We start from the raw sequence: 16,293 nt of genomic DNA, 5'->3' as shown, positions 1-16,293 counted from the left end.
CTGGGGTCTTTTGAAAAATGCATGTGACTTATGGTAGTCCCAAAGAAATTCTCAAAAAGATGTGGCAAATTTAGATTCTATCTTCTTTTAAGGCATTTTCAAGACCTTTTGTATACCATGTACAAAGCAAGAGAAGCAAAAGGAGCATCTATTAATAAAAAGCAAAGATCTAATTATGCACCCACAGAAAAGCTTCCACTGGATACCAAAAAAAACCTCTTTGATAAATGAAAAAAATCAGCTATTAATGATTACCATGGAAAACTGAAAGTAACAGAATGCTTCAGAAGAAAACAGCATTTCTTTGTGAAACTTTGTGAAAACCTGCAGCAATTCTGAAAATTTACAGCAAACTAACCAAAGCCACACAGAAGTCTAAAAGACTTCAGACTACAACACCCTTAGTTAATTTGCTTTTAAGTTTTCTTTAGGAGTCAAATGGAGAATAAATTGTAATGATAGTAGTTATAAAAGCAGAGATCAGTCCAGTTTTTTGATTTCAAGTTGATTGAGCAGAATTTTAGAAGGCAGCACACCTCTCAGAAAGACAAAATTGGGATCAATGAAGTTTGAAAGTCTATTTACTAAAACCAATGCAACCACTGAGATCTCTCTAATTATCTGACACTTACAAAGCACTCGAGAAAATCTTTCGCAGTATATTTACCCCATTAGTGAAGTATGTCTCTAAAACTTTGAGGCCACAGTCTATGCGCTTTTCATCTGAAGATACCTCATATTCTGCCTAGGGGAATGGAATTGAAAATATTATGTTCTGAGCCACATGGCATCTTTTACATAATGATAGGTAAATTTTATCATGAATAACACAATACTCCTAATATAAAAGAAACAGAAGGCTATATAGTGAAACATGTATGAAGAACAGTCCTAAGGAAAAAAACAACGCTTATGGAATTTAATCTTTAGAAAATGTACGAAACCTAACAATTAGTCTAAGTGCAATTACAGAAATTGCATCGTAGAGGTTAAACTAGATCAATTACAATAAAATAGTATTTATGTAGTATTGTAGGACAGAATGACCCAGATGGAAAATAATTGAGAGTACAATAATCAGCTTTTTCTTCACTGTACTTTCTTCCCTTCATGTATTATTCTTTGCTACAATTTTGGGTAAAACTGGGATAAAACTACTTTCTACAAGCTTAAAAATGAGATCTAAACCAAACCCTACATCATTCTTTGAAAAAATAAAACTGAGTAAATACAAATTTTGAAAGTTTTTGACTTAGTAACATCTGGTAGTGGGATGTAGAAAAAGAGAATTGTGCTACACAGTGCATTTTGCAGATAAACAACTGGCAGCTGAACAGAGCTCCAGAAGTAGCTACTTATGGAGAAACCCACAACCAACAAATCACCACACAGATACTACTACTGAAAAACTCCAAGAACTACTTACTATTAATAATTTTATGGAATAATTTAGAAGCAGACATCAGAAGTTACAACATTTAAAGACAACACAAAGTCTGGAGAAAGACGAATTAGAACAAAGCATCTCTAACAGCAACACATATTAGGTTTGTTAGCTAGGCCAACTCAATTGGAGCTTATTTCATATTTCAGTATGTAAATGCATGCACCTAGGAACAAAAGATATATGGCAGACTTCCAGATTGGAGGATTGTATCAAAGAAAAGAACAGCTGGGCATATTGGGACAACAATCTTTAGAAACCTCATTGGAAATGACAAGTAATTGATCTAATCAGAAGTTATTTACCTTTATAAGGAAAACTAGAACACTGAAAAATGACAGTTCAAGAGTCAAACACACACACACAATACTGGAAATAACAGAATCCCTGATTTCCAGTTCTGCCATTAATGACAACTAATCCTCACTGACTCACTACTAAATTATCAACATCTTTTTCTACTGAGACATTATGGTATCACCCACTACAGCACGCTACTCAAATCTATCAGTCCAAATGCAAAACATTATTTCTGCTGTTCAATTCCACAACAAAAAGTCTAATGGTCAGGAATTCTTCTGCAACTGAAAATCAACTTGAACAAGTCAAAAATGTTTATCAACCCAAAGTTCAGCAGTGTATTTAGCACCTCTGACACTAATTTAATACAAATAGTTAGGCATGCTATTTTACATGGATAGTGTAATTTAAAAGGAAGCTTGAGAAATGGCCTTTCCAAATAATTCTGTAACTTACAGGGAAGTTTGAGCTGTTACCCATTCCTTTTCATATGTGAGTAACCCTGTCCGTAGCTAGTGAAATGAGTCACTAGATTGGATAACTCTAATTCTTTACTTTAACTTCTGTCACTTACATTCAATTATTTCACAACTCTTCCTCCTGTAAAGCCAAGCTGACTCCAGACTTTTAGGTCACACCTTCCCAAGAACTGGAGCTTACCAGGCTCAGTAGTATTGGTACTACCTTGATTTTGGACTCCTGAAATAATCACACTGTAGAAATCACATTGCTTCATGTAAAAGAGTCAGAAAACTCTATTAACAAGGATGCAAGGTTTTTAAGGCTATGGCATTTCATTTTGGGAAATTTTTTTTCCAGAAGACTAAGTCTAAAATTTCTTTAACAAAAGCTAAACAGCTTCAGCTTTTGCTTCCTGTATTGCCTTACAAAGAATATCAACAAAAAAACCCCTCAACCCCCAAAAAGAACAAGCTTGCTGAAGTCCAGTGTTGAAGTCCAGTCCACAAAAGGGAATCAGGCTAACTCAGGAACCACCTGTAAGAGATGGTAGGTATTTTATCTCACACCCTTGATCAAGACAGGATGCTAATTTCAGATTCTGAGAGTCACTAAATAAAGGTTATCTTGTTTCAGTGATTCCCAAGAATAATTCTTCACCCTGATTTTTTAAATGGAAGTTAAACAACAAATAAATAAAAGTAAATTGTGAAATCATTCCTTACATCAGATTATCTCAGCTATGCCACTCTTTGTTAATTCACAGAAGTGTTGCAATCCACACAACATTATAGGTTGCATATTTCAAAACAATTCAAATTTTTCAGTTAGTGAAAAACAGTTACTTCTTAGAGACAGTTTTACCCGAAAATGACATCTGTAGAGCAAGGATGCACCTGCTTTACAGTCACGCCTAAGATTCATTCTCTTTTGTGCTGCCAAAGATTCTGCTACTCCTTATCTAAGATACGAGGACTAAAATGTGTACAGAAGTTGTAACCATTAAGGGTACATCCACAGTTGTCAGTGCATGGCACTCATTAAGGGCTCTGGTTTATATTCACTTCAGCAAGAAAGCTTCACTGTTCTGGATTTCCATTCAATCTGTTCAGTCTCCAACTGTCAATCTAGTCTCTGGAATTTGGTGCTCAAACAGCTCCTGGGAGTTAAAAAAGTGAAGCATACCTAGGGAGTAAGCCAAATTGCACACAGATTCATTGACAAATATAAATAATTCCATTTATTTGACACTCAAATTCCTTTTTAGCTGATCTAGTGTCTCAGTTTTTACTCCCACAGAGAAAGGAAGTTACAGTGAAATGGGAGGCACAGCAATAATCCCATGTACATTCCTTACACCCTGCCTCTTCCAGAGCAATCTTGCAATCCAATATCGTACTTCAGGATGCATGCAAGCAGCAGCACTACCCTGCTTCTGTCTCCTTTGGTCATTTGTTCTCTGTGTGTAAGAACAAAAATGGCTGGAATGAGAAAACCTGTTCTTTCAGCAGCAATCTCAATTGTAGATTGTATCATATTGTTCTTGGATTAACTGTGAGGGACAAAGAATCAAAAGCTCTGAGCCGTTATTCTCTCCTCTTAAGGGATGCCTGCCTAATCTTCTCATTACTCTCCCCCTCCACAAGAGGGTTTTGGACCGAAGATTTTTCGCAAAATGTAGCTGTGGGCACACTTCCTTCCTTCCCTTGTTCTTCGGCATTAGATATCAAGATGTAAATATACCAAGACCTTTTTCCCTTGGTCTCAAAAAAATTGGTTTTTCTCCTTCCATAGATGGTTCTCTAAATTTCCATCTCCATTGTATGGTTTTTAATTAGCACATGCTGTGTAGCCTAAGGCTTTCATGCAAGTTGCAACATTTTAAAGTATATGTTTATAACATTTTGAAGCCTGAGTATAGCAAGTAATATTCATAATACAGACATCTTTTCAGGCTCATACCAAGCAGCATGTCTTCCTAAAATTGCTTCACTCTCTCCCATCACGACCATTTCTGTAGCTCTGACTATACCAAGATGGCAGAGACTTTATAATAAACACTAAACATTTTCTTTTAAGTAGCAGAGACAGTTTTTTGACATCCATCAGAAGTTACAGCTTTACAGTCAGCAAAGACTAGACCACACTGCATTTTCAAGTACACAGCATTAGGAAACAGACGTGTATAGAGATAATTAATAAAATGGTTTTGTCTTAACCACAGCAGGCAGCTAAGCCCCACACAGGCACTTACTTCCCCCCACTAAAAACCAGAAGGTCAGAAGTGAGAAATCTTACCATTTGAAATAAAGACAGTTTGATGAAGCTGCAGTTACAAGCAAAGCAAAGTAAGAAATTAATTAATTTCTTCCCATTGGTAGGGAGATATTTGGCCATTTCCAGGAAAGCAGGGCTTCATTCTCATGGATAACACCTAGCTGGCAAATTATAACTTTCCCCCTTCCTCTTTCTTTCCCCCAGCTTTTATTACTGAGCACAGCACCATATGGTATGGGATATCCCTTGGGTTAGCTGTCCTGGCTGTGTCTGCTCTGAACTTCTTGCACACCATCAGCCTCCTCACTTTTAGGGCATCATGAGGAGCACAAAGACTTTGACACTGTGTAATCACTATTCAGCAAGAACTTAAACATCCTTGTTATCAACATTATCTTGGTCTAAAATCCAAAATACAGCACAAAATGAGCTACAATGAAGAAAATTAACTCCATCCCAGCAAAACCAACACAAAAATAAAATATTTATATACAAGAATATATAAGCAACTGCCTACTATAGCCATAATCCATTTCTCACTGCTTACCACTGCATCCAGAAATTCAATGCATCTTTTCAAATCTGGTCTGGAATCACAGAACTGTCTGAAGAGAAGTCTTCCTATGGGCTGTTTATCACAAAGCTGGTTATAGTCTCTTTCTGGGAAAAAATAATATATAAATATCTGTATTTATTTTTATAGTAGGATAATCATTACTCCCATCTGAGGTCAGAAAAACATCACTAAAACATGAAGATTTTACATTAACATATTTATCAAAGATACCATAAATATGCAATGATGCCAAAGAATAGTGAAACACTCTTCAGTCACATTTGTGTTCTATTGACTATCCCATTTACTAAAAACACACTGAATTATGTGTTTAAGGTTAATTTAGGTTAGGGTGCAGAAAGCAACCACACTGTGAAACAGTAATACCAAAGCAAACAAGATTGTTTGGAAAGAACGAATACAAAAGGTTAAAAGATCTATTAGAAGACACTAAGGAAAAAGGTAAAATATATTAGCATCAATTTAAAATGAGAGTCCTTTTTCTAATTCAAAGTTTTGTAAATCTATTCTTTAGGAACAGTTTCCTTTAACAAACAAGGAGCTGTGATACATTGTTTAATCCTCTAATAAATTTTATTTTCTCCTAAGTTCTCCATCATATTAGAAGTGCAATAGTTTTAATTTTTTGTTATTTAGCATTTAGAAGCAAGACAGAGTCCTTTCCATTAACAGCACCAAACTGTTACCCTTCTCATTCAAAGGAGAGGATTTACAGGACACTCACCAATGGAGCACCGAATACCCTCACAGTGACTGACAGGGGGCAACTTCAGCATCTCTTTCCATTTTTTACTACGCCCACTCCGTTTGCCTATAAGAAAATATGAATAAAATTGAGAAAAATTGAACGTAACATTAACAGCATAAACCTAGGTCAGTTCTACACAGATGTGTCAGACTACTTTTCATGCCTAGAAAGAAATCCATCTACAATGATATCCAAACCAATAACAAATGTGATACAGAAGAACTTTTATGCATTTTTTTCATGCTTCATGTAAAGTCTTTTCCAAGACAAATATTTCACATTTTGGCTGTGTATGTAGACTGTCTCTGCAGGGAAAAGACAAATATCTAGGTATTTTGAAAATCACAAACAAAACTGGAACATCAAAGATGAAACAAAAAAAAATTTTTGAGAATTATCTCTCAACCGTGGTAAAGAATGGAAGAAAATAAAGTTGAGTAACAAAATACCAAGAACAAAGTTCTTAAATACATTTTTGGATAATAAAATTGTACATAAATATTCTCTCTTTAAGGGCAGTAATAGTAATAACAGTAGACCCCACTAATAAATGAGAGGGCATAGCTCTAATACACACTGTTTACTCTAGACCACACAAGGATACCAGGAAGAACTTAGCTGTTGTAAAATTTAGATATTTTCAACGCTTCAGATTTCACAGCACTATTGAATTAGCATTGATTAAAAAAAACTACCACAGTATTTTTCTCTGTTTCTAAAAAAACATATCTGTGCTACATTTTCTATGTTACATTGGACTTTCAGCACATTACCTTGGCCAATTTCATTTACAGAAGATATGCATATTTTCCAAAAAAGCAGAGATAGACAGGAACATATACACACATTTTCAGATCCAAAATATTTTAAAAGATTTTACTAAGTGATATGATCAGATGCATTTCCACATGACAGAGCAGCAGCAAATCTGCACAGAAGCTTTCTCACCGTACCAAAGCAGTACGTACTGCTAACCACAATGGGAGAAAAAGGAAGGGAGTTACCCAATGTAATGTGAATAGAAACTAAGCAGCAAAGGGTACCAAACCCTTTCAGAATTAAATCATTAGGGTGAAAGGAACTAACATCTTCAGAATAACAAAATACCTATTTTTTTAAAGACCCTCTTTAACATACAGCTTCTTGAGCCATTCCACCAACAGAGTTAGACCAGCCCCAGCTTAGTGTACCTTAGCTCATACCAAATTTACATGATCCTTGCTAACAGGAATATTGACTTTGTACTGTGCTGCTGCAACAAAACATGCTCAACTCTAATATCCCTAGAAAGATAAAACAATAAGGAATAAAACACCTATAAATGTTGGCTTGTGGACATTCTTTGAACCGACACCTACTCTCTAAATAAACCCAAACTTCTTCTGCACTTCATTTTCCAATAATCACTTTGCAGATCTTTTGCCTTCCATAAAGTTTCAGAACACAAAATATGGAACCTACTTCCCATGCCATATTTCAAGCAGTACCAAAACTAATAAATTAGTATTTAGAGTATTTAGTATTAGAGGCTGTAAATACCAGCATCATTAAAACAACCTGTTTCTATGTTAGCAAAATATTTTTGATCTTTAAAAGAAGTTGAATATATGCTTAAAGAAAATCAAATTTCACAAAGCATAGAGCCCTTCTAAGAGAACTGAACACAAAGAAAATCAAGGAATATTTACATTGATAGCCTGCACATATATACTGAATAACAAGGCTTGGGTATAGATTATGTGATCATGAAAAATAACAGAAGTGTCAGGTTTAGCCATGTAACTGAAACATACACTAAGCTGCAAGGTCCACAGAATTTAAATTTCTTCTATTAGAAACTGCCCAGAAAGACTCAACTGTGCATGACACTATGCAATCAGTACTGATCAAGAATGATAAACTGACCTCAAATTCATATCACAATGCTGTTTGGAAAATATAAAATGAACTGTGATATATATCAAGAATACCATGTTCTGAAGCACTGTCAGAGGAAAAACCCATCCCATCCCCATCCAAAAAAAAGGAGAGGATCACTAATGCATTTTACTTCAAGTCCAACACAAAAAGTGATGTATTTTGCCCAATATTTGGCCAGTAACTTACGATGTGACCATTATGAACTTCATTTTACAAAAAGAGAACACATGCTAGAATGCAACTGAATTCACCATCCTACAGAAGTCAATAAAGGCTACATATAAGTTATTAATAATACACAAGAATCAGTGGTTTAGCAGTATCCACTAAATCAGCGTGCTCTCACTTTTCTCTGAACTGAATGTTCTTGTATTTACAGCAAATGCACTGTAAAAGTCTGTAGGTCCCAGTAATGTAAAGAGCCATTTCTGGTAAAAGTTATGGCAGGAGGCCAATTTGTTTGTCATGTTATTCCTTAATTGCAAAATCCTTTTCCATTTCTGAGGCAGTTTAAAAGAAGTATCAAATCAAATTATAACAATTGTGGTTTGAAAGTGTCTTAATATTGATTTCAGAGCTTCTATTCTGAATCTCATTCTAAAACACTTCAGATAAAACTCTTCTACCAACAGAAGAGCCAGAAGCCATTAGGTTAAGGTGCTTTCTGGTTGACCTCTGTGGCTCAGATGAGTTACTGCTTTTGCCTCCTTCAGATGGAATCAGGACCAAGAGCAATGTCCAGCTTGAAGCAACGCATCTTGCACGAAGAGAAGGGTGGATGCAGCAATACACCATTACAGTGAGGAGAAACTTCAATTACATTTTCAGGTACACAAGAACCTTACCTTTTCCTACCCCACCAATTACTTCTTAGAGTTACAATTTCAACATTTAACTCTTTTCCTATTTTTGCATCTTAAAAAGATACATACTAAATTCAGTTAGATCACTGCACTAGCATATGGTATAGGCAAAACATTTAGATGTTTTATTTCAACTCTTTTTTAATCTTCAAAGAAATATTTGAAAAATTTATGTAAGGCAATGCAATTGGCTTATTCATCAGTAAAACCACAACTAATTGCAAAATATGAAATTGCTGTGGCTGCAAACTATGTCAAGAAATAAGAATATGTTTTAAGTCCTCAGATGCAGTTCTCAGAGCCACAGAGATCTTCCTTGCAGATTTGATCTGGAGACTGACTCTCATTTCAGTGAGCACAATGCTCACTAAACATTATTAAGTCCGTTTTCCTTGAGGTAGAAGAATTTGGATTCTGTCATGCAGAATCCTACTTTACTGGCTACTACACTGACACTGAGATTCTGGCATGGAGTTTTTTGGGGACCTCTGTGCCTCAGCTTTCCTGTCTGTGCGGGGCAAGCACTGTGTATCTGAGGCTAAGAAGCACTCGGAAGCTGAGCAGCGCACAGCTCTGTAGCATTGGTATGCACGATTGCTACAACTTCATTCTTGCAAAACTGATTCCACAAACCAGATTGTCAGATACCAGCTGAGAAATTCATACTAGACCACACCCAGATAAGCTTTGAAAGCCTAAGACTGCAACAAGATGGCAACCTACAACATGCCTTTAGTGTACAAATCAAATCATTTGGTTCAAGGAAAAATGCAAAACAACTGATGTAGGAGCTCTACATCATCTACACTTAGACACATGAAATTAAGCTGAGTACATACACTGTTTTAAAATATTTCCCACAGAAGAGGCAATTGCAGGCAAGTTTCCTAATAGATTTAATACTCACATGAATTCAAAATCTTCTAGTTCCAGACACATTTTCCTTCATACTACTCACAAAAAGGATTAAAACCTTCCACTAAAAAAAAATCAAAACATTCCTGTTTAACCATGGTCTTATGCTATACATACATCTATAAACACTGCCCATTGAGTAACAAATTTCCATTTTATGCCCCTGTTGGGCAAGATCCACCTTCAAGACACAAAACAGTGTGCAATTAATACTACATCTCCTCAGATCAGACCATAACACTGGAATAGCACCAAGTTCAGACTAGAAGACAAGCTCATACCATCACTCAGGGAAGGCTGTCATGCTTCCAGGTCTGGGGACAGCTCATAAGGTACTGCTGTGGGGGTTCACAACAAGCTAATCCATTCTGCAGGTCAGATGTATTTTTTGTATCAAGTTGTATTTTGACAAAATACAAGCTTGTATCAACTCAACCCTGGGCGCAGCTTAACAACTACATTAAACAGAGTGGCAACACTTTTCTATGGAGAAAGGTTTTGGGCTTTTTCCCCAGAGATACGATAAATACAAACTGTTCTTAGTAAACTCATGAGAATCACCTGGCTGAAAATTCAGGTTTTGGCACAAGGTTAGCACCTAACTCACCAGCATTACAAAGGCCAAGGTACTTCTGAATGCAAACAGAAGCAAAAATGCAAGTAGTACAATAAATAAACAAAAGATATCTATAGATTACAGATTGTTACTGCATTTATAAGATAATAGTCCCCACACTCCTGGATTCAAGTACATGGAGTTGGACTTCAGCAAGGTAATACTCAAGTGCTCTTGCTCATCTGACTGTCAAAGCAGTAACACTGCAGCAGTTAAAAGCCCAGCTCTCTACGTGAACATTCGTTTGTTTATGTGCACAATCATTTATTGTTCCCACAGCTATAACCACTCGAACAACTGGTTCTTCACATGGGCTCTCTATCCAGCCCCGGTGATCATGTGCACATGTAGGAATGCCAGTGCACACACTGTGCCCAGCCTCTGCACTTCACCAATTAAGTGTGGAATGGAAAGCTTGTATCAACTCAACTAAATGTAACTGATCTGAACTAAAATTGATTTATCTGTTTTTGCAAACATTGTAACACCTCTGTATACATTTTGAGACATCTATAACCAGCCAATGAACAGGGTTTACAAGGGGAAAAAAACCACTAAGAACGCTGCAATTTTACAGTCAACAAACAAGCACGACAGTACACTTTTTAGAATGATAGTACACTAAGAATGCAACAGATATTAAAGAAGTAAAATTGATTTAAGCTGATTGTGAAATTTGTAATTGCCACATTTAAAATAAGCAAAGCAGCAGCATGTATCAATTACTAGACCTCTAGTGTTGTGTTTATTTAGTAAATGTAATTATTTAAGATTCCAACTTACCCACATGCATTCTCCTTACAGTTCATTAAATAAAGGACAAAAAGGCAGGCATTGTGCATAATTCTGTACAAACACAGGAAGACATGTTTCCTGCCACAATGAGTTTACAGCAATTTAAAGCACAATGCAATAAGAGTGCAACAGAACATAGGAGGCAAATGAGGGAAGAACTGACATCAATTGAAAGCAACTACAAAAACTCTCAGCACTCTACTGTTAAATTTCATATTTGCTGGTGGTGGACATTCTGGCTATGAGTCTGCCTTGCTGTCCCACATGTCCTACCCTCAAAATAATTAAAGAATTTAGTTCGGTTCAATAGCCAAACTACAGTGATCCGAGCAATCTCCACAGAATTACATTCCTAGTTACAAACACACACAAAATAGGATACCTTCCTTGTATCATCAACACTATACTGGAATATTACCTTATACTGCAAGCAAAAGTAGGATTTGTTTTGCTTGCAGAATTATTCCAATTGCTTTCAAGCCCAGACAGATAAAACTCACTATTTGAGTGGACTGCTTATTTTCTGTGAAGAATACATCATTAAGGCAATTATCCTGGAACAAGTATCTTAAAGGATTCACTTAAGCCAAACTGTGATCACATTCTGCTGAAAGGTTCCTTCCTTCTAAATCCATCTTTGGACTGCACCTAGCAATTATCAAATCTGCAGGAGCCTACTGATCCATCTGAAAACTAATTTTGGGAAGAAAACCCCAAACCCTACTGATCCATCTGAAAACTAATTTTGGGAAGAAAACCCCAAACCCCAAACATCGAGCAACATAAGGATAAAAACCACCTCAAAAACCCACATAGCCTAGATTGGTTCATGGATCCAGCTGGAAACTACCTCACCCATTCTTGCAACCACAGGCTAGAACCATACAACCAAGAGCTGGGGGATTATTTATTTGAGGCATGACCTTCATTTAGCCAAAATCAATCATGAAACAGAGGATATTCTATGCCTAACAGCAGAGCCAACTCTGTTTCCCAAACTACTCCTGCCATAGCAGGATAAATAAATTTTTAAATGGATGCAAATGGACCAGGTATGTTTAAAATGTACTCTTGGCATAGATCCTCACCTGGAGTAAACTGTCACTGACTTCAAAGGAACAATGCATCTACCCTTTGGGTGTATTTTTTTGAGACTATTACTTTAGGCAATGAAAAAAGAAAGATTCCTAAGCACTTTAAAACATACATGGATTCATTTCTTTCCTTCCCAACATCACAGACTACGTGTGGGATGCTGAAATGAATTTGGGGTTTACATATACTCAAAGGATTTACTGAGAGTGACTGAAATAAAAACAGAAGATATACAGAGAAAAGTGAATATAAAATAAAAATTGGGGAGGGGAGACTTTTTTTGGTTTTGTTCATATGAAATATGAACAAATAACTTTGTTCATATTTATTATTTCTCTCCATTTATGGGACAAATTCTTCAATGTCATTCAAGTGAAACAAATTTCAAATATTTTTCTGCTGGGAAAAAATGAATGTATTAATTTCCCTGCTCTTATACACAACTAGAAAACATATTGTTGTACACTACTCTTTCACACAAATATGAGTAAGGAGAACATGGACTAGCTGGTGTAAGAGCTTACAATCTCATTTCATACATCACTATCACTTACCTGGTTTATCTCAGTTCCTGCACTTCAGCACTCGTAAGATCAACTTTGAATTTGCTTTATAATCACTTGTTTTTCTACTGAGTCACCTGTGCTTGTTTCACCATTGGGTTCACCATAAGAGGAAGTTTTCCCTTTTTCTTTCCCATGTACAAGTTTCTCTCAAAACATAATGTACACACAAGAGGAAAGAGCAGGATTGACACAAAGGGCCACTTAACCCAGGGAACTGGGACAGGGAATCCCAAAACACCTTGCACTGCAGTTGAACTGCACTTTTCATCTGAAGGCAAATTCCTCCAAGGACAGGTCACCTTTCAGCACAAGAAGTCAACTGAAAAACTGGACAAGGAAAGAAAAACTCTGAGTACAGCTCCTGACTCCTAAATCTATACTCCATGAAGTACCAAAGGATACTTTGGGCCATCATATCATCTTCTAGTTGTAGGTACATTCAAGAATCATATATTATGTTATCATTAATACCCACATATAAAAAGAACTGGCATTTGATCATTTACCAAGTGGCTTTTAAAAAAATATAAGGAATCCTGATGGCTTCCCTTCTTAACCTAAAGTATTGCAGTTGCTACAAAGACATTACAAGTCTTTAATAAAAAGAGACAGGCTTCTATTAAAATGGTGTTTTATTGAAAACTATAAATATCATCTTAGAGACAAAATTTAAAGTTTTGAGGCTAGGTGGAAGCTGGGGTTTCATATGACCTGAAAAATGGAATTACAGACAGCAATAGCATTTTATTTTTATTGTATGGGAGAAGAAAATAGCAAGAAAAGATTAATTTTATCTGAGTTCCTTGCTCTCTAATAACATAGATCAAACTTACTTTCTATGTATCAGATCAGATTTAAATGGTAGACATGAACCTTGCTGTTCAAGGTGTGCTGATACTGCACACCTACAAACGTAAAACCCAAAATGATATTCACATCCTAACAACATTCATATCCAGAACTATTAGAGTACCTAAAATTCAGAGGAAAATTATGTGTACAAGTCTGGGATCATGATTTTGATTGTTAAATCTAGTTTACGTGCTCAGGTACAATTTGGTGTTATTTATTGGGAATTTCTGAATTCCCATTAGGCACCTGCCATACTATTTCACCAGAAGTGGACAGGTACACATATTTTATTGTTTCTATATTTACAAAATGAAAATTACATATCTCTGGGGTTAAAAGACTTTGTAAGATGCATTCAAGGGTACAACTATTTACTACTCTCATTTTCATCAGAAAAGAATCTCAAGTTTGACTGACCCATGCAAGCCACAATTAAGCCTCATTGATTTGTTTTGACATGCACCACAAAGAATAAGAGCAGAGTAGTTTACATTGTTATTTTATTTGCCTGTACAACTGATAGGTTTATCCAGGTGAACACCTCTCACCCACACTGAGGAGGATTACGGACATGGCCTATACATGAAAATAAGTAAAGCTGCTATTGTATATTAGCTTTGGATTTTACTTTCTTCCACAAGAAATAATTCTGCACTTTTTGATGCTATCCCACTTCTCCATACACTATAGAGTGTCATAATATAAATGTGGGAAGGAAAGTAACTTGAAAGTCTGCTCTTCTGTCCCAGTTGTTGGGCCCTTTTAGCAAGGAATATATTAAAACATCTACCTCACACACTAACTTTGCAAATTCCATTGCCTTGCAGTCTATCAGGCACGTAAGAATAGAGCTGGGACAGGGATTTTATAGAATGGTCTTGACAGGTGGAGTAAACCAGACATTCCCAGACCAGCCAGAGCATGTAATGCAGAGAAAATAATTTCATATCAATGAGTGTTTTGAAAAATGTGACATAAAAAGTACCCCATGCACAGGGATTGATACCTGAAAAGGTAAAAGACCTTCTACCAATTATCAATGGAGTTCTAGAGTTTCAAAGCCAGAATTCACAGTTTTTGCACACATTTACACAACAGAGCCCAGGCCAATTGAAGGTATAAAGAGAGTAACAGATTATTACCATTACTTTTTTAAGTTTCATGTCAGGTAGAACTGATCTTCACATCAGCTGCTCTCAGACTTTCATCTAGTTCATTAAAATATCTTGTTTGGTTAGTTCTACCACTATAATTGATTTTAAACATAGTGAAACCTTAACTAAAGAGGCAGCCTGATATTAAGCAGCCACTTAAAAGCCTCTGCAGATTACCACTCCGCTCTTTGTGGTGAGGGTTTGGGCACAGTGAAGTTTTGAGCCAGATTCCACTTTCCCTTCATTTCTCAGATCACTTCAATGCAAATTCCAAATTCAGGCAGCACCACCACAGACATGTTACTGTCAGTGAAACCAGCCAAAACACGTCCTCTAGTTTGAGGTGGTCTCTTCAGCTAAGGTTGGAAAATGGCCCAAAATTGCGATCACTGTTCTGTTTTTTAAACCCCACTTCAAAGTCAAAAAGCTGATTTTCCTCTCTTGCTGCTTAAGGCAAATTTAACTGGATACACATATGGCGCAAGTGCCAAACCCATTTAGAGTTGGAGGAACTTGCAAAACATACAGAGGCAGATTCTACTGTTCTTACTCACTTTAAACAGCTCCAGCTTAACTAATGGGGCTTCTCAACACAATTAAGACAAGCAGGATCCAATCCAAAAAGAATATGCACATTTCATGGTTGAAAAATATACTCTGCACAAAGTACACTGGTAATCCAGGGAGACTTTCAAGTGGCCGTTTAATGGACAGTTATATACACGAAAAAGCAGTAGGACAATCTTAGTTCAGGATGTTTTTTTAAACAGCAACCACGTGCTATACTAAAACTAATTATGTACCCTAAACGCTTGCTAGCTAGGGGGAGGAATCTTCAACTCAAGGTGTTCTGGGCAGTCAAACTGTACGTGTTAATCTAATGCAAAATAGCATACTTTTGTATTAGGATAATACAAAACATTCGACTGCAAAGTACAGGTCGCATTCAACAGCTACGTTTTTCACAGGCAGGAATTTCAGCAAGATGGAGTGTAAGGTTTTTCGAGAAACGATTTATGTCACTTTATCGTTTATATCTATATGCATTTACATTTGTAAACAAACTGAGAGCTAAATATTAACGACCTTTTTAAAACATCCGGTAAAAACACTATTAGAATCAAGGGGGAAGGAGAAAGGGGTGTTTTTTCAGGAGCAAAGCAACAAGCCAATAACTCCAAACAGACCCCGCGGGAGGAGCAGGGCAGGTGCCTCAGGGCACTGCCCGGGACTCACTGCCCGCTCTGGGAGGGCTCCTCCGCCACCTCGAGGGGTCCCCGCCCTGCCCGGACCCCTGCCCGGCAGCCTCTCCTCCCTCCTAGCCTCTCCTCCTCCATCACTTCCTCTCCCCCTCCTCGCGGGCCCCTTTCCCCCTCACCTCAGACCCTTTTCCTCCCCCGATATACGTCCTCAGCCCGCCCCGCCTCGAACTCCCGCTTCGCCTCCCTCTTCGCCTCGCCCCGCGGCTCTCACCCTCCCGGGCTTTCAGCAGCACCGTGTTGGCCACGATGTTCTCGATTTCCATGGTCGGGGGCTCTTTCCCCTCAGGGCAGCCGGAGCGGGGGCCGCCCCTACAGCCTCCTTCGCCCCCTCCTCCAGCTCCGCCACCGCCGCGGAGTCAAGCCTCGGCTCATCCGGCCCCAAGGACCTCAGCACTGCGCTCGCCTCTTCCCCATCACCCGCTGCTCGCCCCGGCACCGCGCTCCCCCTCC

General features: G+C 37.4%; 1 protein-coding gene across 4 annotated transcripts in view; it reads right to left on the bottom strand.

The window, feature by feature from the left end:
• Positions 1-16,293, bottom strand: part of GRK4 (G protein-coupled receptor kinase 4) — a 37,540-nt gene that overhangs the window by 21,023 nt on the left and 224 nt on the right. For 2 of the 4 annotated variants that reach the window (XM_005517877.2, XM_088056622.1), the window contains exons 1-4: positions 16,055-16,288; positions 5,782-5,868; positions 5,028-5,140; positions 668-745 (exon numbers count right to left, since the gene is read on the bottom strand). In XM_005517877.2, the coding sequence (XP_005517934.1) occupies positions 668-745; positions 5,028-5,140; positions 5,782-5,868; positions 16,055-16,106 (330 nt within the window). In that variant the 5' untranslated portion in view covers positions 16,107-16,288. Of the gene's footprint in view, positions 1-667; positions 746-5,027; positions 5,141-5,781; positions 5,869-16,054; positions 16,289-16,293 lie in introns of those variants that run through there. The other 2 variants (XM_088056623.1, XM_014262856.2) reach the window with 2 other exon arrangements.

Source organism: Pseudopodoces humilis, chromosome 6, assembly GCF_049639895.1.
Source record: "Pseudopodoces humilis isolate 2021_Gansu_Grassland_sample_001 chromosome 6, ASM4963989v1, whole genome shotgun sequence".
Taxonomy (NCBI): Eukaryota; Metazoa; Chordata; class Aves; order Passeriformes; family Paridae; genus Pseudopodoces; species Pseudopodoces humilis.
Note: the sequence above shows the minus strand (reverse complement) of the source record. Positions and strands in the feature narration are given on the sequence as shown.